Raw genomic sequence first — 26,800 nt, 5'->3', positions numbered from 1 at the left:
TTTTACATATGCCCCTTGTCTCCAGGGGGGGGGGGGGGGGCTGTCTCTGTACTGGCAGTGTTGCTGCTCTGTTCTTTATTCTTTCCCTGCCTTGGGATGCTGCTGTGCCGGGCACTGCTCTTTCTGGTGTTGTTCCTCACCATTCCTTTTTCTGCTCTTGCGCACAATGTTCCTACACTCTCACAGTTTTGTCTGCGGGCTCCGCGTTGTGGCGTGGAAAAGTTCTCTGAAGAAAACTGACGTGGGCACGCTGGGGTGGGAACCAGAATACCTACACCAGGGAAGCCGGGAGCATAGGTGTGATGTGGCAACAACCGGCCTTGACAACTGCAACCAAAGTGGAAGTCGAAGAAGATGCAATGTCTGGACCAGCAAGGGCCAGAAGACTCACCACAAGCAGTGGGAGTCAGAGCAGCCCCCGCGCAATCAGGGGAGCCCAAAGAAATCAAAGATGACCCACAGGAGGACCCACAGGCCAAAGGCACTGGAGTCGCGAGGGGACCTTGAGCAGCTCACCAATGATGCAGGCCCACGGTGCAAGTAATGCAGTGAGGACGAAGATCTGGGTCACTGGAGATGCTTGAGATTAGGGCTACTTGGATCCCGAAGATCTTGGTGGAAGGAAGCCAACAAGTCTTTGCAACTGCAAGTTGACGCTGTGCACAGGAGTTTGGTGCCTGCAGCTCTGAAGAGGGATACTGTCCTCAAATTTGGTGAGAGGACAGGGCAGGCCTCGAGGGATGTGAAGCACCACCACCTGTGTTGCTGAGCCTTTTGGAGTCCATGGGAGCCCAGGTTCAGCAGACGGGGCAGCTTAGTTGCGGTGCCTGCAGATGCCCACAGGCCTCAGATGGTTCCTGTATGGTGCGTTGCAGCAGATGAACAGGGTGACGAGATAAGGAGCAGCAGGAGTCTTCCCAGTTGCAGCCTTGATGCCCAGAGCGAAGTCCAGCAAAGTCCAGAGTGCCCAGACGGTTGAAGAAGTAGTGGTGTCTGAAATTAATCTTGTCCCACGACTAATTTAGTGACCCACCCTTAGGTAAGCCCTAAGGAAAGAGTTGGCACGATTCAGGGATCGGACAGTGGGGAGGATACTCCCATGTCCTTTGTATTGTTTCCCCTGAGCTGGTTTGAACTGGACTATGCAAGGAGGCCACCAAGTGTGCCCCTCAAGCAGACTAAGTGGCGCCAGCAAGGGCTCCCACCTGGCCCCAATACACTAAACCCTGTTGGGGAGGTGGTCACACCTCCCTGTGATGGGATACCTCTTGTTCTGCCTTTCCCTGCTCAAGCTTGGCTCGGTAGCAGGAGGACAGAATCGTGTCTCTGGTCGGCAGCAGCCATGTTGTGCTGTCTGAGTCTAGAAAACTCGTACCGGGACCACTGAGGGCCTCCCTTAGGAGCTATACAGTGCATCGACTAATAACTCCCCACACTGTTTACGCAATGGGGGTATGATTCCAACATGTTTGATACCAAACATGATGGAATTCGTTACAGCCAATTTCGAGATGGTCATTGCGTAATGACGCGGGCCCCTCTATATGTTATGTCTGTCTCACAACCCGGGAGAAAGGACTCTGTAGGCTGTAGGGGTGTCCTGCTTATGCAGGGGCACCCTCACACTTAGAACTGAGCACCCTGCCTTCAGGGTTGAAAGGTCTGCTTTAGGGGTGACTATTAGGTTTTATGTTCAGTGACCCTAGATATAGGTAAACCTATATCTTTCATAAGTGGTGTTAGCTCCAGCTTACACAGGCTGCAATGGCAGGCCTGTAGTTGCCGTTTGAGTGGTCATTCATGGGTGGCATAATACATGCTTCAGCCCATGGTGTACCTATGCCCTGGGTATCTTAGTACCATATTCTAGGGACTGATAAGTGTACACCAGTGTCCAATCTGGGATGTACCCAAGTACTTACCATACCAATTTAGGGGAGAAAGCACAGAGACTGGGGTCCAATTAGCAGGATCCCCAAGCAAAAAGTGGGGGTAACCATAAAAGCAGATGCTACTTTCCTACACCCCTACAGATGAAACATGCCAAAGTTCACATCCAGGAATCCCTACCATCTTTCCCAAAGGACTACTCATTCAATAGACTGGCCAGGGATATATGCCTACACCTTTTTCCCGATCGCCCTCATACCAGTGGTAATAAAAAAGTGGAAGCAGCAAACATGACTCTGATCCTAATAGCACTACAGTAGTCCAGAGTGGCATAGTATTGGGACAGCAGGATGATCAAAAATACCAGTATTTCAAAACCTGTTAACAGTGGAAGAGGAAGGTGGGCTATCTGGAACCACCCAGCCTCAGCCTAGCAGCCTGGAAGTCACCTCTCTGCCATAATCGCATATGTCAGAGATACCTCTGGAATGAACCTTTTCACCACACCAGTAATTAAAAGATGATGTTCGAGGCATATGAGCTGCAGATTACACACTTTTGCATAGATCGCCATCTGGTGTTGGGCCCGGATGTTTGCAGTTTGTTTTTCCTCTTGGAAAGTCTTTGGCAGTCACGAGGTCGGTGACTCCTCCCTTGGATCGTATTGCGCATGGGCTTCGGCTCCATCCTCAGATTGTTTTTTTCCGCCATCGGGCTCGGATGTAATCTTCGCGCTCCGGTTCCGAACAGCTTCCAGTTCGACGATCGACGTGCAATCCTCACCCCAATCGCTGTATTGTTTCGATCACGATCTCTTCAATCAACGCGCCTTCTCATTGACACAAACCTTCGGTTCCAGTCGTCGACGGCGGCCTTCGGGCCTACCAAGGCTCCGGTCCCGGCTCATGGAAAGAACTCCATTTAAAAAGTGCCCTCGATGTGGGTCCAAATTTCCCCACACCGATCTTCATGAGGTATGCAACCTTTGCCTCTCCCCTGAACACTAGGCTCGAGACTGTCCGGCCTGTAAGTCTTTCCATTCCAAAAAGACTATTCGGGACCGAAGAGCCAGAAGGAACATGGCACACTCCTCGACGTCCATTCCAGTCGACATCTTCGGAGATGACACTGACGATCCGGAACATCATCGCACCGAAGAGGACCTCGTCAGCGCTTCCGAGGCCGACGAGTCAGATGTGGAGGACATCACTCCGGCGCAGAGGGTCGTGAGTACCAATCTACCCCCTCCCACACCCGCGCCGACACCCAAAAAGGCTTCGGTCACACATTCGCCTCCGGGCCTAGGCAATACCAGAGACACTGCTTCACACACCCCACCTTCGGGCCCGGTGAAGAAGCCAAGTAAGCCTTCCAGCGGCTCGGGCTCGAGCCAGCCTGCCAGCGGTGCCGGGAAACACACTTCAGCACCGAAAAAGAAACCGGCCCCCACCTCGACACCGAGCTCCGCACCGAAGCCCTCGGGGTCGAAACCCAGCTCTTCGGCACCAACGCCATCTTTGGTGCCGACCAAACCACACAAGGCCACCGACACTTCCAAGCCGAAGCCCATCTCGGCGCCGACCAAGAGACCGGAGGGTCCCAAGCCGGGTTCTAAACATCAAACCGGCACGGAAAAAACTAAAAAATCATCTGCCCCAACGCCTTCGGCGCCGACGGACCAAATTACCTCACCAGAGCTATTTACACCGGATGAACTGGACATTTGACACACTCTACTAAGAAGAGACATTTGGAGAAGCCTGCTCCGCCTCCACCTCCAAAGAGGAAGGACTCTGCTACCTCTCCGTTCAGAATACCTTCCCCTGTTGCAGGGATTCTGCATATGCGCAGAACTATGCGCAGGAACCCAGGCCCTCAGTGAATTGCGGTGTACCAAAAACTCACCTCAGAACCCAGAACCCCCTATCCGGCCAGCATCAGTGTCCCATTCGTTATCCGAGGTTTAGCTCGGCGGTCCCAATGTATAGACAACCCAGAACAAGCAACTTAGTATATTTCTCAGGAATGGTGGGAATTAGAAACACCTTTTCGTAATTATTCTCGTACCAGTCCACAACAGAATAAACAGAGACACGGGAAAAGTTTAAAGAGTTTATTTTATAAACCTCGTGTCCTAATTTGCAGCAGTTTGGCTAACATTAGCAGACAAACGATTAAAATCAAAACCATCAGCATAGTTACAATACCATAGAAAATGAAAGGAGCAATCATACTAAAATGACAGTGGCTTTAGGCCACCTTCCTTTCTCTAACACACTAATAGTATTATTAGACTAATAAAAGGTCTCTAGGCTTGAATGGGGAACCCCATACCGTATAGATCAGCTTAGAGAGTTCACATCACAGGATCAGCTATGCTCTGCTCCTAGGAACGCTCTTCTTCCGAATGTGTTGAAAACATGTAATACTGCAATATTAAAAGCATTCGACTTTCAGGTATTTGCAGCTGCGTGCGTGTTATGGCTAAACTAGTGGGCCGATCAACCTGAACTCAACAACATGCACCGTCTAGCGATCCAGACTGTTTCTGTTACACTGTGTACAGACCAAGGTCGCTATTCACTGTTCAAGATGTTAACAACAGACAGTTCTCATGTGAAGCAAAGTCGAGTAAGCATTTCTCAATTCTAATAACATGTGACTACAGTGTCGTGTGCAAAAGCAGCAAAAGCGGCAAGATGGCTTTCTAACATTTAACGCTGGTATGCTAACTTAGCGTTGTACATAGGTAGATAACGATCATCACTACACCCCTCCCCCCCCCCACCTCTACCCCCTCCAACCTCTCCACCCCCACCTCATCGTTCTCCTACTCCGTCTCCAGACGATGATATGATGATACAGGGGATGTGCCACAAGACCCCACCCCTACAGGATCTCCAGATCCATGGGACGATTACAATATACCAGATATCCCCAACGTCCCACAAGACGATATTTACCCTTCTAGACCATCTCCACCAGAAGACTCATTAGGGTTTAACCATCTTCTGCAAAGGGCAGCACATTATCACGGGGTGGACATGCATAATGACCCTGTGGAGTCGATACTTCACATAGGTCCACCTCCATACTGCCCATGCTCAAAAGGGTGGTAAAGCATGCGGCAGAAGTGTTTAAAGACCCAGTTAGAGCCAGGGTCCTTAACCCACGTATTGAAAAGAAATACAAACCTGCTCCCTCAGATCCCTCTTACATCAGAGGACCAGCGCCACTAGATTACTTAGTGGTATCTACGGTACGTAAAAGGGCAAACTCACAAGCGTCAGGTGATGCACCACCACCTGACAAGGAGTCAAAACTGTTAGATGCATCAGGCAAACGCACAGCATCCCAGGCCGCCAACATATGGCGTATAGCAAACACTCAGGCACTGCTGGCCAGATATGACAGGGCTCATTATGGCGAATTAGAAAGCATAATGCACCATCTCCCTGAAAAATATAAAAGTAGAGCCAACGAGTTAATTTAAGAGGGTAAAACAATCACAAACACCTCTATACGTTGTGCCCTAGATGCAGCAGACACAGCCTCCAGGGCCATTAACACCAGCGTCCTTCTCCGTCGTCATGCTTGGTTAAGAGTATCTGGGTTTAAACCAGAGGTACAAGCCTCCATCCTTAACCATCCCTTTGACCAGGAACATCTATTCGGGCCAAAGGTGGATGAGGCCTTAGAGAAGATGAAAAAGGACACGGATACCGCAAAATCTATGGGCTCCTTACAGTCTCACCCGCCCAGATGCTCCTTTCGCCGCTCCTCCTTTCAGAGTGCATCCAGAGGCTACTCCTCAGACACAGCATCCACATCGTACAAATCCCCTACTCAGACCACCTTTACAAAAGGTTACCAAAGAGGCGGCTACAGGCGTAACAACAACAAGGGCAGAGGCAAAACAAACAACGCCCGTTCTGCCACACCTACTACTCAATGACTTCCCCCGCTCCCCCCAGACCATTCCACTCCGGTCGGGGGCAGACTCCAAAATTTCCTTCATGTCTGGGAGACCATCACCTCAGACAAATGGGTGACCCAAATAATTCGGTCAGGCTACTGCCTGGAACTAACATCTACCCCCCCCAAACATTTCACCCAGGCAACGCCCAATGTCACAAGAACATTCAACATTACTAAAGCCGGAGGTAATCTCCCTCCTACAAAAACAGGCAATAGAACACGTTCTTGTCAATCAACAAAATTTGGGGGTCTACTCCCTATATTTTCAAATACCAAAAAGGGACAAGACTCTACGACCTGTTCTAGATCTCCGGCCCCTAAACACATACATACACTCAGACCATTTTCACATGGTAACGCTTCAGCAGGTACTTCCGCTCCTCTCCCAGAACGACTTTCTCACCACACTGGACTTGAAAGACGCATACTTCCACATTCCAGTACACCATGCTCACAGAAAGTACCTCAGATTTGTAGTGGACGGACAACACTCCCAATTCAAAGTGCTCCCGTTCGGAGTCACAACAGCACCACGGCTATTCACCAAGTGCCTAGCGGTGGTGGCGGCACACCTAAGAAGACAGCACATTCACGTCTTCCCATACATGGATGATTGGCTGATAAAAGCCACTTCATACAATCAATGTGTACACCACACCGCCACCACAATCCAAATACTTCACCAACTAGGCTTCACGGTGAATCACCAAAAGTCCCAGCTAACACCATCCCACATAAAACAATACCTCGGTGCCACCATAGACACCTCAAAAGCAATAGCCTACCCCAATCCGGCCAGGATTGCAAGCATTCAGGCTTTGCGACAAAAATTCATACCTCAACACTCCCTTCCAGCACGAGTGTTCATGCAACTAATAGGGATGATGGCCTCTTGCATTTTCATAGTGCCCCACACAAGACTCCCGATGCGTCCACTGCAAGAGTGCTTAGCGCGCCAATGGAACCAGGCCCAGGGTCAACTGACAGATCTGGTGTTGGTAGACGGTCGCACCCATCGCTCTCTGCAGTGGTTGAACACCACAAACCTTTCCAAAGGTTGACCGTTCCTGGACCCGGTTCCCCAGATAATACTAACAACGGACGCATCGCTCTCCGGCTGGGGAGCTCATCTATTACACCTCACAGTGCAGGGCACATGGACGCCGCAACAAAAGTTACTCCATATCAACCATCTGGAGTTACTAGCAAGCTTTCTAGCCCTGAAATCTTTTCAAACACAGATTTCAGGCAAGGCAGTCCTCATTCGCACAGACAACATGACGGCCATGTATTCTATACAAAAACAAGGCGGCAAACACTCTGCACAGCTCTCTCAATTAGCACAGAGCATATGGAGATGGGCAATTCCCCACAAAATCTTTCTCCTAGCTCAACATGTCCCAGGAGTCCAAAACACTGTGGCAGATCTGCTCAGCAGACAGACACAACAAATCCACGAGTGGGAACTTCACCCACAGGTTCTTCATCCGTTCTTTCAAATGTGGGGGCATCCGCAGATAGACCTCTTCGCCACCCACGAAAACACAAAATGCCCAAGCTTCGCCACCAGATACCCACACCCATTGTCCAAAGGAAATGCGATATGGATGAACTGGTCAGGCAAATTTGCGTACGCTTTTCCGCCTCTCCCACTCATTCCATTAGTGGTGCGGAAACTACAACAGCACTCCCTCACACTAATTCTAGTAGCTCCAACGTGGGCCAGACAACCGTGGTACACCACGCTGCTGGAACTCTCGGTAGTACCACACCAAAAGCTACACCTCTCACCATGCCTCCTAACCCAGAACCATGGAGAGATCAGGCACCCGGACCCAGCTCAGCTCAACCTTGCGATCTGGCTCCTGAAATCCTAGAATTCGGGTACCTAAATCTTCCCCCTGACTGTATGAATGTCATCAGAGAAGCTAGACGCCCTACCACTAGAGCCTGCTACGCTGCCAAGTGGAAAAGATTTGTTGTTTATTGCCATAAAACACCATCAATCCTTTGGACGTGTCTATACAACACATCATAGGCTACTTACTCCACCTACAAAGGTGTAATCTAGCCTATACGTCCATTCGACTACACCTCGCAGCAATTCCAGCTTACTTACAAAACAGGCAACATCTATCACTCTTCAGAGAACCTGCCATTAAAGCCTTCATGGAAGGCCTGAAAAGAATAATTCCCCCCAGAGTACCACCCTCACCTGTGTGGAACTTAAATATCGTTCTCACAAGGCTGATGGGGCCTCCCTTTGAACCTTTGCACAAATGCGAACTGCAATTCCTAACATGGAAAACAGCTTTCCTTGTAGCCATCACTTCCCTTAGAAGGGTCAGTGAGATACAAGCACTTACCATACAAGAACCTTTTCTTCAAATGCACCAGAACAAGGTTGTTCTCCGTACCAACCCAAAATTCCTACCTAAAGTCATTTCCCCTTTTCACCTAAACCAATCGGTAGAACTACCGGTATTTTTCTCGCAACCTCAGACCGTTGCAGAAAGGGCTCTGCACACGCTAGATGTCAAACGAGCCTTACTTTACTACATTGAGAGAACACAACCTTTCCGAAAGACCAAACAACTGTTTGTCTCTTTCTCTCCACCACACAAGGGCAACCCCATCTCAAAATCAGGGATAGCTAGGTGGATTGTAAAATGCATCCAGATTTGCTACCACAAAGCAAAACGAACGCTCTCCGTTCCCCCTAAAGCCCATTCTACACGAAAGAAAGGGGCTTCCATGGCATTTCTAGGGAACATCCCATTAGACGATATCTGCAAAGCAGCTACATGGTCAACACCGCACACTTTCACCAAAAACTATTGTGTAGATGTGCAAACTAAGCAACAAGCTAGTGTGGGCCAGTCTGTACTAAAAACACTATTTCAAACCACTGCAACAGATACCGGTGGTTGCCGCTAAGGTTGGGAACTGCTATATTGTCTATGGAAAAGTGTGTAATCTGCAGCTCATATGCCTCGAACGGAATATGCTACTTACCAGTATGCATCTGTTCTTGGCATGTAGAGCTGCAGATCTACACCCGCCTCCCCGGCTACCTGTATCTGTTCCAGTTTATCTTTTTTAGATACAACACACATGGGTTTCTTCACTGTTGTTACTACGCTCCATCTTTCCCTGCTGGCGAAAAACAATCTGAGGATGGAGCCGAAGCCCATGCGCAATACGATCCAAGGGAGGAGTCACCGACCTCGTGACTTCCAAAGACTTTCCAAGAGGAAAAACAAACTGCAAACTTTTGGGCCCAACACCAGATGGCGATCTATGCAAAAGTGTGTAGATCTGCAGCTCTACATGCCAAGAACAGATGCATACTGGTAAGTAGCATATTCCTTCTTGGAGGGAAGCAGATTCCACCACCAAGGTCTACCTTCACATCAGTGTAGAACCTCCACTTGGCTCATGAAACATCACTTCGAACCACTGTAGAAGATAGGCCTCCTGTTCCCGACACTTTAAAACAGAGGCTCTAGTTCCTAACACTTTAACATAGCCTTCTTACTTATAGTCACAACCTTGCATTGCATGAGAACTTCAAGTGCGGGCTACCCAAGAACCATACCTTCAGAGATGCAAATGATAGGGACGTTTTGAGAATTGACCCCTTCATCCCAAAGGCAGCAAAACATTTCCAAGTGAACCAGTTCATCCAATAACCTGCTTTCTTTCAGCACCCCAAAACACACAGAAGAGGCATTAAACAGCGAGCGCAGTCATGTACTACCGACAAGTAACAAAACTAATGCGAAAAATCTGACTGTTTTTCATGGCTCATGCTCTAGGGCAGAGGTCTTCAAACTTTTTGATGAAGAGACCCCCCTTGTTGAAATGTTTTAGGCGTAAGGACCCCATCCTGACACAAATTCTAGAACCTGGTGCTCCTCATCATCGACAACCATAAATACCACCCAATTCCCAGCAAACCATGTATACTGTGGGGAAATAATATTAAACAGTGTTTAGCAAACCAACAATATGCCAATATGAAAGAGCAGGAATGCATCGTATTTATGAAATACGGGCATTCTTGTCCTTTGACCTTGTGTTTGCTCACAAATTGCTGCCGAAAACCAACATAGGCAGGATTGTTTTTGTGCAGGAAGGGTCACCTTCCTTCAGAAAAACAATCCCCAGAGGTGTTTTCCTCTTTCTATGCAAGCTGCAGAATGCGCCACACATGGACAGATGAAAAAACGGGGAGAAATTAAAAAATGTCCCCTCGTTGCACCTCTGCTGGGGAGGTGCATGTTTTTGGCGCTGCCCCAATCTGGAACAGCATCAAAATCCATAGATGTTGTGTGGGAACCCCCACGCAATGCCCATGGAATGCCTCCTTCAAGCAGAGTAAGGCAGCGTAGTGACTTGCGCTACTTTGTCTTACTCCATATCTATGTGGCCATGCACAACCATGCAGAATGATTTCATAGGTGTATGGTTAAGACGATTGCTCCACTGGAGCACCCAAAAAAGTGATGCTCTGGCAGCGCAATCCTCTAAATAAATAAGTCCCAAAATATTCTGTACGTTTTTAGATCTTTCACCATCCGTAGCTACATACACAATAATCTGCAGCTTAAATAAAAAATAAATGTAAAAAGTTGTTATTCAGTGAGAAATGCACTGTAGTACATTCTAAAATCTCTATTAGTTAATGTACATCGGAGGAATGTGTGTAACCAAAGAGCCACAGAATTAAATCGTGATTGGTGCAGTCAAGAATAGTGACTTGTGTATTTTTAGTGCTACAAGGTCACAGCCTGTGACAGAAAGCAGTGTGAGTATGTAAGCCATTATTTTATACTTGCATTACAAACAGTATAAGATAGACTGATACAAAATGTGCACATAGTTTTGCTATAAAATGGTGCTTCCATAATGTAGATTTTAGTGATTCTAGAGCGTATCTAATGCAATGTTTCTTTTTACATAACTGTCCCTTCAACACCTCCTTAGGGGTACTAAGGGCTGTACAAATACAGTTCCAATTAAAAGCACACACTTCACTGCCCAGTGTACTACCACTAAACAAAAAATCTTTGTCATCACAAAGATTGGAGTGATTTGATCAATCAAAGCCAGAACCGGCTCCCAAGCCCTTTACACTTGCAGTTTAACTAATCGCGCACATTTGCATTTCATTCAAGCTAGAAGACACCCTGGCATGAAAGTTTTTCACAGCACAAGAGACTCAATTGCTGAAACTTCAGCTGAAGTATTTTAACGATCGAAATCAGCCATCCTGTGACACTTGTCTTTTTCCAAAACGGAAGCAAACATTTTGGATTCCAGGCACAAGTGAGGTTGGGGAATGCGGGCCCTCCTTCCCAGGACTCCGCGGCCCCTGTGGGGGACGCGCCCCACAGATTAAAGACCTCTGGTATAGGTTTACAAAAACGGTAAACCCCAAGAACAATGAAAGTCACTCACTACGAGACCCGGGTAATTAAAGCAAGGAAAAATTAATCTGAAGATGACAACCAAGTACTGGAGCATTGTAGGCTTGCGTATGATATCCTAGAAGGCTGGCACTGCTCACCTCTGCTCAGTGCCCCAAAGAAATTTCAAGCTGAACTAGTGCTACAAGTACATAACTTTTTTCCTTCAGGTAAATAACTAGTTTCATATTTACATTTTATCCACTTGTCTTCTTAATAATATGGGTAGAGGCTTTGAAGGTGGAATTGATCCCAGAAAGAGGCTCTAAAAGATACTGAGGGACATTGTGGTGTTTCTGTCAAGGTCACTGGATTCCAAATGCACGCATGTTTTTAGGTTGACACTAAAACGTTGGTTTTTCAATGAGTAAACACTTGTACCTGATCAAGTACTACTTGTCAGGATTTTGCAGAGCATGCAGTTCTAAAAAAAATATTCAAACTAACCAACCATTTGTTTATAGATCTTAGATGCATACACAGTGTAAGCAGGAAAGGTGCTTTTGCTTTACACATTTCTAAGGCTTCTAACCAGTCTTGAGGATTAGTTCTGATAGAAATGACAAATTGATCAGATTTCTAATTCAGGCTTCCCCACCGCTTGTGATCTTGGACTGATATCTTCATCTTTTTGTGTATCATGTCTGTTATTTAACACTACCGTTAGGAGTACATAAAAAACATCCCAAACACCTATACTAACCATCATGTAATAAAATTTGCACTGAATAGAAATAGCATTACTGATTGTGTTAAATCATCTGCATCCCAACTGAAAATCCTTTGAATTCTAATCATTGTAACAACCAATTAGAATTGTATGCAATAGGTCGACCAGTGCTCCAGTGATGACAGTATGCACTGCAACAAAGGACTTCTCAGTATGTGAAGGCTATTGCATGTTAACACTAGGGAAGCTCCCCAAGCTGTGCGTCCCACCTCGGTGAGATTATCTCTATGTTTGTACAGGAAATCGTGTCCTAACACTAGGGGAGGTGCCCAAGGATCAGCTGTATGCGCTAAAACTGAAGGGGATTTCTATTTGCTTCTCCATGCTGAAGGCTGCACTAAGCGGGAGCTACGTCAACTTTGGAGTATTCCGTCTATATGGTGATGACGCACTCGACAATGCCTTGCAGACATTCATCAAACTCCTGCTGTCCATCCCACATAGCGACCTCCTGGTAAGTCTTTACAGTGAATTTTCACTCCTTAACTTATAGAGGGGCATTTTGTGTAATTCGGTTGTTTTTGTATTTAGGTGAGACTGCATATTGACTAATGCATGCAATGAGAAGGCAGCACATGTTAGTTTTGGCTTTCTTGTTTTTGGAAATGGAGCTTGTCTGTTTTGATCTTTGGTTATTTGATGCAGAATGTTTGCTTGAGTGGTATCCCTCATCTCTTCAGTATTTATGCTACAGAATAATAAATGATGCTGTCTGTGACAAGAAAAGGATATGGGGTAGCTAGGTGTTCTGGTTATGGGCAAAGCTCGCCTTGAAATTCTTAGTCTGATGCAGTTTAGATCTTTCAGGTTACATATCAAATCACATATTGGCACATTAGCAAATATTTTTTTGTTTTTGTATCTTTTTATCATCTCTAACATTTTGGACAGTAAATCTCTTCTGTGCAAAAGATCAGTAGTGGTACATTGGACCGTGGGTTCTAGGCTGTTGACATTGAACCATAGTGAACATGGTGTGGATTATTGGTGTCAACTTTATGAATATACTTGGTAACGATAGACAAATTCAAGTATGCTTCTTTATGTGATGTGAGACATAAAAGCGTAAATGTCCATATTTACATTGCTTTACGATGAGTGAAGCCAGTAATAACTGTTATCTTCCAGTAGCAAGAGATGTCAATTTAATGCTTTTTTGTACTTTTGGAGGGAGACACTTGCACAAATGGCTGAAGGTAGACCATGTCTTTTTATAGGTCCTCGAAGCTTAAAGGATAGGAGCCTGCAAATGGTACGTGTGACTTTGTGTGACAAGGTCTTTAAGGCCTAGTTACAGGTTGAAGTCTAGCTGAGTATCATATCTGAAATACAGAGGAAGCATATGCCATTTATTGCTTTGTATACAAAGATCAAAGCTTGTATGTTACCCTGGCACGGCAGTCCACTTGTAGCGATATGGGGGTATGCCTAGGAACATTGTACATGCTTCTGGTGGTAAAGTTTAAGACATCAAGCAGGGGATTAAACTTTTGAGAGACCCATTAAAGACCATTTTCAATACTGCAGTCTGAGTATTAGCTAGTTTGGTTAGTGTTTTAGTTGTGCTGAATAGGATGTGTGGGGGTATTTTACGTATTTTTGCAACTTAATAATCTTTAACTACTCTAGTAGTTGGGTTATTGGAGGAAGGGTGGGGGAAGGAGGGAGAGTGGATTTTGTCAGGTAGAGGAGTTCAACATGAGTCACCTTAGAGCCTTTTTGAGAGGGATGGCAATGAGACCGACACTCTTTACTGAAGGAAAGGCCTGAAAACTGGAAGTGATAGAAATATATGGCTGTGTAGAGATAGTATGAAAAACCAAATGAGGTGATAATATAACTGCAGAGGTGGTTCAAAGAGTGTGGAAAGCAAAGTGCCAAGTACAGAGCCATTGAGGGACACCTACAAGAAGCGAGTTAGATGCTTATAATATGGAATCCCAGGAGTCTGAAAGAGTCAGATTGCCATTTGTTTGCTAAGCATGTCATGCTTGGATAGGATAGTAGTGTATAATGATCAATAGTGTCAAAAGCAGCAGATGCATTTAAAAGTATGAGAACACAAAATTGGCGATTATGATGAGCAGTGGTGATAAAGTCGGGCTACATGAGAAAATGCAATTGGAAACCTAGAATTGAGGAGGTTTTTTGAGGATAGGTTTGAGAGTAAGACGGTAGAAAATAATCCATTCAGTATTTAGGAGAAAAGGAGTAGTTAGTAGGGAGAGATAGGATAGTGGAACAACTGCATGATGGGTAGGTACCAAATAATGAGGGGATAGATGAATAGATCAGCCAGGGTGGGACTTTGAAGATTAGAGCAAGAGGTTTTATGAGTTTCTTGAGAGATGTGATAGAGTGTGTGTATTTAGTTAAGTGGGGTTGGTAAGTAGTCTGGATAGGGAAGGTGATGTAAGTGGTGTGTTGAGATGAGCGAGCCATGAAATTTGTAGGGAGGGTGAGCCAGAAGTCTGGCTTTGTTCTAAGAGCCAATGGACAAATCAAGCCATCAAATGATGTGCCATATAAGTGATGCAACAATTGTCAAGCTAAAATATGCTAAAGACTCTTTCAAATTAATTATAGGTTATTTCTTGAACATTTGTGTTTCAAAGTAGTACATTAGATAAGATCACTTTGTGCACATCGGTTAAAAAGAAATCGTTTTTAAAACTGAACTGTGTTCCCACTTGCAGTTCCCTGACAACACAGCCATGAGTAAACCGGTTTATATACACTGAATATATGACCAGTATAAATAATCTCTGTGTTGCTACATTATTGCCTATAAAACCTTAAATTAGTGGGGGTTTATATAGCTCACATCCTCAACTAAATTTCAAGGTAAAACGTATATTAAGATGCTCCTGAAGGAAAACAATTACCTTAATAATATATGTAGGTGGAATGTTTGACCACAGCTTAATCTTAAATTAATTTATGAAGAGAAAAACTGGTTTGACTTGTATGAAGGTGTACTTTGTGTCAGGCGTATACAATACATAAAGAAATGTGTTTTAGCATTATTCGTTTTTTCAGTACTAAATCACACAGTGATGAATGTTATTTCAGTACATGGAGGGTCAAACATCACACACCGAAAATAGAGAGACTGTGTTTGGGCTGACTGGTTGATGCACCTAATGCCCCTCCTTGAACTGTTTGACTTAGAATATTTATCACAAGGAAATAAAGTGATTTGCATAGGATCACACAATTTGGACAGGTTGAGAGGCTGAGATTTGAACCCATGTTTCTTGATTGCACAGTAAACAGCTCAGCCATTGGATGGGTATCACCTTCTCTTCCCATTTAACGGTGATGGACAATGCTTTGTTTCTGTCAGGAACTGAATTAGTTCTCTTTGTTGGATAAGTACATGCATTATATGTTAAATCTAGCTAGCTCAAGAAGCGTTTCTAGAAAAAAGTACTAAGTTAAGGGAAAACGGCATGCTGTCTATTTTTTTTGCTGCCACTGGCTTTTCCATACTTACCAGAAAGGGCAATATCAGAAGAGGCTCAACACCTCAATAATAGCAGTTGTAAATATTAGCAAAACAAAGTGTCCTACAAAGTTAAAGGAATTCACAGAGGCAAATGTGATGGATATAGATGGCAGTTCACTCAGCTTTTAAAATCTTTGATTACCTGCTTCAATTGGGGTGGCAGTTGAAGGGCTGATCATGAATATGCTGTTGTGGGCATCCTATTCAGAGCACTCTGTAGCATCTTCCTTTTCAGCCCATCTAAAACCTCTGTTCACCCCAGGGGCGTAGTTAAAAATCTCAAAAGACTGGTTCATTGCTGCTGGCCGGCACCTCATCTACTACACGGGTGTCGGGGGGGGGGGGGGCGGGGGGTAAGGGGCAGTTATGTGCTTCAAGAATAAGGTGCAATTGTGGGTGGCTCAGCTTGTTTTGGACTTAAGAGTCTTAAGAGGGTCTCGAGCTGAGCCAGAGGCCAGTGATCTGGCTCTTGAGCTTAGCTTAGGCTTTCAGTGGCTCACCCACATCATTTGGTGTACTGAGCCTTTTTCTTATATTGATGTCTTTGTGGGCAGGAGCTGTGTACTGCACAATAATTGACTGAGATATGTCTGATAAGTGGATGTGGGGAAAACAGTAGGTGATTGATACTGCTTACAAGTTTTGAGTGAGTCTCAGATGAGGTAAAATGCTGTTAGCATTGCCTAAAGTAAAGGATAGTATTTTCAGACCCTGTTTGTATCCCTTATGGTTTACAGTGGTCATTTTCTTGCTATATTTGTGCAGACATGCACACATGTTGGTGTTGAAGTCGCAAGTGATAGGTCAACCCCAGGTTTATTATAATGAGACAGCAGGGCAGAAGGTGTACAGACAACGTGGTTCAGGATGCTTTCCAGTAAATCAGTTGTGAGAGTACTTGTTGAAATTCATTGTGTTGTGCTTGAATGTTGAAATGTGATTAAAATAACAAAGATGAATGGATGGTGGCAACAAGTGGTTCATGGACCATGCCTAGATGATTGGTGACACTATAAAAGGGCTGAGAATATAGAGTGGTGAAAGGAGGTGTTATAATCAGGATGTGGTTACTTAAAGAGAGGGTAAATTGTAGTCTTATTGTTACTGATATATTAAGAATGTTGGTTGTGTTTACACAGATGTGGTTAAATCGCACTGTGGTGTTGATTATCCCTACTGTGAGTCACAAATTCAGAAAGGAAATGTATTGGGAAGTGAGGAGGGATCCCTGATGATTATCTAGTTGTGTTTAGACAGGAAATTGGTTTGGCAAGCAAACAACTAGTGTCTTTTGATGTGTAGATATTTTAGGATTTTCTCTAATGGTGGACTAAGCAAGTATATCTATCATGGATACTTTAAACCAAACCTTCCTGACTTTTGACTATCAGGCCCAGTACTGGATCCGTAATGTTTTATAGCACAAACAGATGCCACGCCGTGAGGCCTACGGCTCATGGAAAGGACGCCTTTCAAAAAATGCCCCCAGTGTGGAGCAAAATTGCCGCACAGTGACCACCACAAAGTCGGCAACCTGTGCCTATCACCTGAACACAACGAGTCCAGCTGTCCAGCCTGCGCATCCTTTCGATCCGAGATCGAAGGGCTCAACAACACATCATGGCACAGAGAACAGCCCTGGAATCAGAGGACATCTTTGATGAATGCCCCGATGTCCCGGAAGAAGATTCCGAAGATTTACAAATAATTTCCGAAGCAGACGACTCAGACGACCCCATCACTCCTGGGCAACGTGTGAGTACTACTGCCCCTGCCCCAACCCCACCAAAACCAAAGGCATTGGTCAAGACTTCGCCTGCTGACCCCAGTCGAGACCGAAAACACCCTTCAGAAGCCCCGCCTCCAGGCTTGGCTCCGAAGAAACATAAGCCTTCCGGTAGCTCAGGACCGAGCAAACCGCATGTCATTGTCCAACCGGCACTCTCTGCACCGAAGACAAAAGACCACTCGGCACCAAAATCGGCTCCAAAGCCTTCAGCCCCGAAAACACCAAGGCCAATAGATAAACCGGCACCGAAGGTTCCCATGCCCACAGATACACCTTCGGCTCCGAGACCGACATCGGCACCGAAACCATCGTCTATACCGAAACCAACGGCTAAGGACTCTCATACGCCTCCTAAAGCCAAACAATCCAGCAATCAACCAAAACCTCGATCGGAACCAAACGAATCGGTACCAAAGACTGTTCCTGAAGAACAAGAACTTTTTCATCCAGATCCCATCGACCCAAGGCAGAAAAAGATGTATATCCACCCCAAGACTGGACATGTCACCGCGGTGCCCTGTAAAAAACGGAAACTGGACACACCACCTGCCCCGGTTCCTGTAAACAGGAAGGACTCTGCAACATCCCCTATGCCTCCTTCCTCTCCTATACTGCTTCCTATCCCACCCCCTCTGCCTACACCACCCTTACCTATACCCTCTCATCACATACACAACCTCCACAGGATGATGATGATGACCTAGGGGGGTGGGAGTGACCCTAATGATCCGTACACCTTACCACTGGATGACTGGGCATTCCCTCTACCAGACATGCCTGACCCTCAGTCATATCCCTCACAACCATCGCCTCCTGTCGATCACCTGGGGTTTGGCCAATTATTAAATAGAGCGACACTTTACCACGGCGTCACAATGCACTCAGACGCGCCAGAGGAAGACTTCCTATTAGACACTTTCGAACAATCTCAAAAGTCTGTACAAATTCTACTCATGATTAAAGAAGTCATAAAACACGCCCCCGAAGTGTTTAAAGACCCCGTTTGTGCCAGGGTTCTCAACCCAAGGATAGACGAGAAATATAGGCCTGCCCCTGAAGACCCTAATTACATCAAAGGGCAACTCCCTTTGGATTCTTTGGTCGTTTCCAATGCTAGGTAACGCGCCAACTCCCAAACCACAGGAGATACACCACCCCCAGACAAAGAATCCAAACTGTTAGAGGCCTCTGGCAAAAGAGTAGCAGCACAAGCCGCTAATCATTGGCGTATTGCCAACACCCAAGCCCTACTAGCACGCTATGACAGTGCCCACTACGATCAATTAGAGACTCTCTTACAACATCTGCCAGACCAATATAAGACCCAGGCAAATGACCTTATCCAGGAGGGAAAACGTATTTCAAATGCAGCAATTAAATGTGGCTTGACGCCGCAGACACCGCCTCTAGAGCAATTAACACAAGTGTGCTCCTTCGACGACATGCGTGGCTACGCATTTCAGGCTTTAAGCCAGAGGTACAAACTACCATACTTAGTCAGCCATTCAGTCAGGAACAGCTCTTTGGGCCAACAGTAGACACTGCCCTTGAAAAAATGAAGGACACTGAGACGGCTAAGTCCATGGGAGCATTACAGTCTCCCCAACCACGTGGCTCCTTTCGGCGCTCCTTCTAAAGAGGAGCCTCCAAAAGTATGGGGGCGGACACCTCCTCTACATACAAACCCGCTACACAAACATCCCCCAGTAGAGGATATTTTAGAGGCGGATACAGAGGAAACAACAACAAGAAGGGGCGAGGTTGAGGTAATAACAACACTCGTACCTCCCCTGCCACAAAACAGTGACTTTCCTCCACTCCCCCCAGACCATTCCACTCCGGTCGGGGGAAGACTAAAACAGTTCCTACCTGTCGAACTCAATCACAACAGACAAGTGGGTAAGACAAATTATCCAGTATGGTTACTGCCTGGAACTCACAACTACCCCCCCCCCCCCCCCCCCCCCCACACACACATACCGCCCAAGAAGCATTCCATGTCACCAGACCATCTTACGCTCCTCAAACAAGAGGTTCTCTCATTGCTTCAAAAACACGCAATAGAACCAGTTCCCTTAGAACATCAGGGTGCAGGGGTATACTCACTCTACTTGCTAATCCCCAAGAAGGACGGGACTCTAAGACCAATACTCGACCTCAGACCCCTAAATCTGTATATCAACTCAGATCATTTCCATATGATCACTCTTCAACAAGTGGTCCCACTACTGCAACAAGGCGATTTCCTTGACACACTAGATCTCAAGGACGCCTACTTCCACATTCCCATACATCCTGCCCACAGGAAGTATCTAAGGTTTGTGGTGGACAGACAACACTACCAGTTTACAGTCCTTCAATTCGGGGTAACAACCGCACCCAGAGTATTCACGAAATGTCTGGCAGTAGTAGCAGCACATCTCAGAAGACAACAAATTCATGTCTTCCCGTATCTAGACGACTGGCTAAAAAAAGCCAAGTCATTCAACAAATGTGTTCTACACACTCACCAAACCATCCAAATCTTACACAACTTGGGATTCCCAATAAACTATCCCAAATCTCATCTCCAACCCTCTCACATACATCAGTATCTAGGAGCCACCATAAACACTTCCACAGCCCTAGAATATCCCAGTCTAGCCAGGATAACCAATATACAAGCTCTTATCACGAAATTTCAAGTCCAACACTCCCTTCCAGCAAGAGTGTTCATGCAACTCATAGGCATGATGGCGTCATGCATCTTCATTGTGCCTTATGCAAGATTTCAAATGCGTCCCTTGCAAGAATGTCTAGCACGTCAGTGGAACCAGGCTCACGGACAACTTACAGATCTGGTGTTGGTAGACAGCCGCACACATCGCTCTCTGAAATGGTGGAACATAACAAACCTGTCCAAAGGGCGGCCGTTCCTAGAGCCTCTTCCACACATAGTGCTGACAACGGACGCATCGCTCACAGGATGGGGAGCCCATCTCCTCTGCCACACCACTCGGGGCAAATGGACCACTCAACAGAAAGTGCTCCATATCAATTACCTGGAACTGCTAGCAGTGTTCCTAGCACTAAAATCATTCCAACTACATCTCCAGAACAAAACTGTCCTCATACGGACAGACAACATGACAGCCATGTATTACATACAAAAACAAGGAGGCACACTTTCTCTCCAGCTGTCCCAGCTCGCACAGAACATTTGGAGATGGGCCATTCCCCAGAACATATACCTACTTGCAGAACACCTTCCAGGGGTTCACAATCAAATTGCGGATCTGTTAAGTCGACAAACTCAACAGATCCACGAATGGGAACTACATCCCGAAGTCCTCCTGCCCTTTTTCCAACAATGGGGCCACCCAGACATAGATCTGTTCGCCACACACGAAAGCGCAAAATGCCCAACCTTCGCCGCCAGGTTTCCCCACCCGGAGTCAAAGGGCAATGCGATATGGATGAACTGGTCAGGCAGATTTGCGTTCGCTTTTCCGCCTCTCCCACTCATTCCATTAGTGGTACGCAAGCTCAGGCAACAGTCTCTCAAACTGATCCTAGTAGCTCCCACATGGGCACGTCAGCCCTGGTTCCCAACACTACTGGAACTCTCGCTAATTCCACACTAAAAACTGCGTGTCTCCCCGTCCTTATTAACCCAAAACCATGGAGAAATCAGACACCCAGATCCAAGTCAACTGGATCTAGCGATCTGGCTCCTGAAGTCCTAGAGTTCGGTCACCTCAACCTGCCCCCAGACTGCATGAATATTATAAAAGAGGTCAGAAGACCTACCACTAGAGCCTGCTATGCTGCAAAATGGAAAAGATTTGCCATTTATTGCTCTAACAATAATATAAACCCACTGGATGCATCCATCCAGGACATCATTTGCTACTTACTGCACTTGCAAAGATGTAATTTGGCATACTCATCCATACGTCTCCACCTAGCAGCATTAGCAGCCTACTTACAAAATAGACAAACACTTGTCACTCATTAGAGTACCTGCGATCAAAGCCTTCATGGAGGACTAAAAAGGATTATTCCTCCCACATTGCCACCCTCTCCAGTGTGGAATCTAAACATTGTTCTTACTAGGCTCATGAGACCCCCATTTGAACCTCTCCATAAATGCGAACTACAGTTCCTCACATGGAAAGTGGCTTTCCTTATCGCTATAACATCCCTCAGAAGGGTAAGTGAAATCCAGGCTTTAACCATACAGGAACCATTCTTACAATTACACCGTAACAAAGTGGTTCTTAGAACAAATCTGAAATTCCTTCCAAAAGTCATATCTCCGTTCCATCTTAACCAATCAGTAGAGTTACCAGTGTTCTTCCCAAATCCAGACTCGGTAGCTGAAAGAGCTCTTCATACCCTAGACGTTAAAAGAGCCCTTCTTTACTACATTGACAGAACCAAATCATTCCGCAAAACAAAACAATTGTTTGTTGCTTTCTCTCCACCACATAAAGGCAACCCCATTTCCAAACCTGGGATAGCTAGGTGGATACTTAAATGTATCCAAATATGCTACCTCAAGGCTAAACGCACACTAACGGTTCCCCCTAGAGCGCATTCCACACGCAAAATAGAGGCTTCCATGGCATTCTTAGGAAACATTCCCTTAGAAGATATTTGTAAGGCAGCCACATGGTCTACAACACACACCTTCACTAAACACTTTTGTGTTGACGTGCAAGCAAAGCAGCAAGCTTCTGTGGGTCAGGCTGGCCTTAAAACTTTATTTCAAACTGCTGCAACTGATACAGGTGACCACCGCTAGAGGAGATACTGCTATATAGTTTATCCTAATAGTGTGATCTGCAGCTCATATGCCTCGATCGGAATATGCTACTTACCAGTATGCATCTGTTCTTGGCATGTAGAGCTGCAGAGCCACACACGCCCACCCACCTCCCCGGGACCTGTATCTGTTCCAGCATTGTCTTACTTAGACCTCACATATGGACATCTCTCTCTTTTCTACAAACTCCATCATTTCCCATCATGGCGAAAAACAATCTAACGATGAAGTTGATGCCCATGCGCACAGTCGTCCAAGGGAGGAGTCACCTATCTCGTGACCAAAGACTTCTTCTGAAGACAACAACAACCTGTAAGCATCCGAGCCCAACACCAGATGGCGATTTACTATCCTAAGTGTGTGGCTCTGCAGCTCTACATGCCAAGAACAGATGCATACTGGTAAGTAGCATATTCCTTTCTACATAGGTGTGCCAGGGAAAACATCTTATCTGAGAATGACAGGCTTCAATCAATGCCTCGATGGCAGGAGGCTGGTGCCAGTCATGGATCCCACTGATGTTTGTCTGTGATGTCTAGGGACAACTTGAAGTCATGTAACAAATGTTTCCTGATGCACCTGAACGCCTTCATGGAGCTGGAGACAAATCTATGCATCACAGAGCACAGAAGGCAGGATAAGTTGCTCTCCAAGTTGTGGGACTGTTTCCACTCCAGATCCCACTCCTACTTTAAGATACTAGTCCCTCTCCAAGTACCTGTCTTCAGGCAAGACTAGTCCAAAGACAAATTGAACAAAAATTGCAAAAAGTCCATGCATCATTCTTTTACGTCTCACTTCTCCCACGTGGGGCAAGGCGTGCATTTGAAACAACAAGGATCAGACTGCACCATCATCTGACTCAAGCCTATTACAAGCCTGTTTCCAGCGTGCTCCAAGTTTCCCAGGCTGTTGCCGACTCCACAGGAGAGAAATGCCTTCAGAGAGGCAGTACTGCAACTGTTAAAACAGTTCCAACTCGCTCTGGTGTACCTTTGGGCAAATGGAGTCCCAGGGGCCCACAGTGGACTGATTCTGCCACAATGCTCACTGACCCCGTTGTGCCATCGCCAACCTCCTTCCCATTGCTGGTCACTACCACCACTCCTGCACGAAAGGCCTCATCATGGCTGACCACCACCGTGCCGATTCAAATTCCAGATCTGCTTCTGTGCCTATCTCTAATCAGCCAATATGTTCAGCCCTCACCAGGCGTATGTCTTGTTAAGATATCACAAAGAGACAGCCCCCAACTTTGGAGGATCCACAACCTCTCTCTCAATGCCAGGGCTACTGAAGTCTGAAAACCATGCTTAGTTTACACTCTATTGTAAGAAAGTGCCCTCTTTTTGCATGGTTTCCCACACTTTTTGCCGAACTGCTGATGTACTTTGACTGAGTGTGCCCTGGGTTCCTGCTAAACAGGTACCCAGAGCCTATGTTCTTTCCCTAAATTGCATTGAAAACAAAACCCAATTGGCACTCTTTGGCCACAGGTCAGTCCCTTTTAAATGGTACCATAGGTGCAAAAGGGCACTATGGCCAGGGAAGGCCTCTAAGGGCTGCAGCACTTACTGTGCCACCCTTAGAGGCCCTGTACCTTTACACACACACACTGCCATTGCAGGCCGTGTGTTTTGGTGCAGAACAAAGTGAAGAGTCGACATAGCACACATCCCTGTGTGCAATGCCTATACCCCACTGCCCTGGCATAGGTCAGCCACCCCTCTAGCTAGGTGCACTATACCAGTGGTGAGAGTACAGGTGCATTAGCCCTGTACCCTTACAGTGTCTAAGCCAATTCTTAGACATTGTAAGTGCAGTAATGCCTTTTAGAGTATATGGGGCTGGGAGTTTGTCATTTCGAACTCCACAGCCCCATAATGGCTTTACTGAAAACTCGGAAGTTTGGTATCAAACTTCTCAGCACATTAAACCCACACTGGTGCCAGTGTGGGATTTAATGAAAAATGCACTCGGAGGGCATCTTTGAGATGCCCGTTGAAAAACACTAGTGACTCGCCAACTTCAGACATGTTTCTGGACCCCTGGGTCTAGAGCCTGCTGCTCTCGGGTGTCTGGAACAATGCACATCCTGGAATGAGGATGGGCAGGGTCCATGGAGGGGAAACTTCAAAGGCTTCCCGCCTTTGTGAGCTTCCCCAGGCCTTTGCTGCTCCCAGCAACTGGCCCCCATCGGTTCGGACACCAACTCTGGGCGGGAGAATCGGCGGGAAAACCAAGTGAGAAAGGAAGGTGTGCCTACCTTTTCTAACCCCACCCCTCAGGTGGGGGAGGCGAGGTGAAGCACAACTCTGTCCCTACCATCTTGCAGATGGGGGGGACCTAGCCAGCCAGGGTGAGGCATATGCCCCCCTCCCACTGGAGGGTGGCATAATAGGGGGTGTACCCACCCCAAGGAAGGGATCCATTGCTCTCAACCTTTACCTACCTGTAACGCCCCTAAATCTAGTATTTAGGGGCAACCCTGAACCTTGCCTCCTCAGACCAGAATCGCCAAAAATGAGTGAAGAAGCCGTGCTGAAACTAAGAGGAGGACGACGCCCACTGATTTGGCCCCAGTCCTACCGGCCTGTCCCCACCTCGAACCTGCTCCAGTGAAATCCCGTTGTGTCCTGCAGCCAGCAACCTCAAGAACCCCAAGGACCTGCCCTGCCTTCCAAGTCAAAGACTTTGTCTCCTGTGAGCACTGGATTTGCTCACCCACAGACTCAAGCCACAGCCAAAACCACAAGTCTGCACCCAATGCCCACGGCCCGAGTTCGAGTGGCCCAACACCACGAGGTCTCCCCGGCGATCCTGACCTGAGATCTGGTGATCTCTGACCTGCCTCGAATCGCCAAGCGAAGCCTGCAGCCTCTTTCTGGAGGATCCCATCAACCGTGACCGGAGCTGGTAAGGAAAGCCCGATGCCTAAAGACACCCCTGCACCCGATGTCCCACAGCCTTGGGTTGCCCAATTGACGGTGTCCCAGCATCCCAACTTACCTCTCCAACTGGTGGTCACCTCCAGAAGATTTTTGTCCCCAAGCCTGCAGTCTTTGTTGCAACCAGAGAATCCCCATTGAAATAACAGGGCACTCAAAGCCAAAACAGCACACGTACACGCACCCAGCCTCCGCTGTGGGTGTAATTTGGATGCTAACTCGGACCCCCCTTTGCCCTGAGCCTAACACCAGGAGCTTTGCTCTCACAACCTAATGGCCTGCTCATGAGCAGCCACCAACCGGAGGCCCCCTATCCCCCATTGGATAACCTTGGGCGTCAGCACTCTGCACCCGGCCGTCCTAGTGCTGCTGACGGTGCTTTGAGTGCGCATCCTTGACCCTGGGGGAAACCTGGTTCTAACCCCAGAATACCAACACCCACAACCAAGTACTTACCTGTGAACCGAAAACCATATTTCTTTGCATAGTACTGCATTGTCTGCTTTCTTGTGAACATTGTTTTAATTGTGGAGTTTGTTTTGTTTGAGGACTTTAAAAACTGCAAATATCTAAAAACTCCTTTACTTAACTTGTCTCTAGGAAAAGTCCCAGTGTGATATCTAGGCATATCACTGAGTAGAGAAAGTAATCCATAAAGTAATCTGAAAAGCAATCTAACAGTAATTTCCACTGTATTGAAAAGATTTACAGACCTATAACAAAGTCATTTTCATTCAGCGTGCTTGTATTATTCAACCTGCCTTGAAAAGTACCATTTACACTTTCCTGTACCAGGCTTGCTTGGTTCTAGCAAATAAATATAACTAATATTTTTATACAAACAAATTGGTCTGAGTTCAGTCTTTGAGTGTGTGACATCATTTGCTGCCTGTGTGTGTACAACAAATGCTTAACACTACCCTCTGATAAAGCCTTACTGCTTGCCCACACTAACACAAATAGAGAGAAAGGTGACATCTACTTTTATCTCTGCCTATCTTTGAGGTTCCACTGGACTCTGTACACACTATACCTCATTTTGGTATAGTGTATACAGAGCCAACTTCCTACACCTATGCTGTTTAAAAGCTTCAACATTTCCCACATGATGTTGAGGAGGCAAATAACTTACACCCTCATGTATCTATTCTGGCCTTTTGCTAGATTTGAAGAATACTAGTGGATTTCACCCTCCTCCCCCTCTCCCTATGCCCCCGAGACAGAGATAGCCCCCCCCCCCCCCCCCCCACTGAGGAGAGTGCTTCCTTTGTGGTAGTAGTCTACAAAACAGTGAACAGCAAGCCTTACAACTACCCACAATAGAAACCAAGGCAAATATTTTGACAGCAATAATACAGCGTGGCCCTGCAACCTCAGAACTCTTACTGCCCATCAGTGAGGGCCTAACGGAAACTTTGATGGTGACCTCGTCTTGCCCCCACCTTTTAGATGCCCTGTAGCTTGGTGTTGTTGGCCCACCCCTGGCCATCTTGCCTTCCGACCCAGCACTCAAGTTTAAAGAGCTTGGTAGTTCAGGGATCTACTAGTTAGATGAATCCAAACGTATTCCCTACTGCACCTCCAGACATGAAATTAAAATGCAATGACACTTTCAGCAAGTGTTTTCTTCGGCCAACTTGGCCTTACATCCCTGAACACTATTAGCTTCGGGGACGGCC

At 46.5% G+C, this 26,800-nt stretch overlaps 1 protein-coding gene across 10 annotated transcripts in view; it reads left to right on the top strand.

The window, feature by feature from the left end:
• Positions 1-26,800, top strand: part of XPO7 (exportin 7) — a 598,229-nt gene that overhangs the window by 474,978 nt on the left and 96,451 nt on the right. For all 10 annotated transcript variants that reach the window (XM_085633849.1, XM_085633846.1, XM_085633854.1 and 7 more), the window contains one exon: positions 12,309-12,523. In XM_085633849.1, coding sequence (XP_085489975.1) covers positions 12,309-12,523 — 215 coding nt within the window. The remainder of the gene's footprint in view (positions 1-12,308; positions 12,524-26,800) is intronic.

Source organism: Triturus cristatus, chromosome 11 (genome assembly GCF_964204655.1).
Source record: "Triturus cristatus chromosome 11, aTriCri1.1, whole genome shotgun sequence".
Lineage (NCBI taxonomy): Eukaryota > Metazoa > Chordata > Amphibia > Caudata > Salamandridae > Triturus > Triturus cristatus.
The sequence above is the reverse complement of the archived record's forward strand: the minus strand, read 5'-3'. Positions and strand labels throughout refer to the sequence as shown.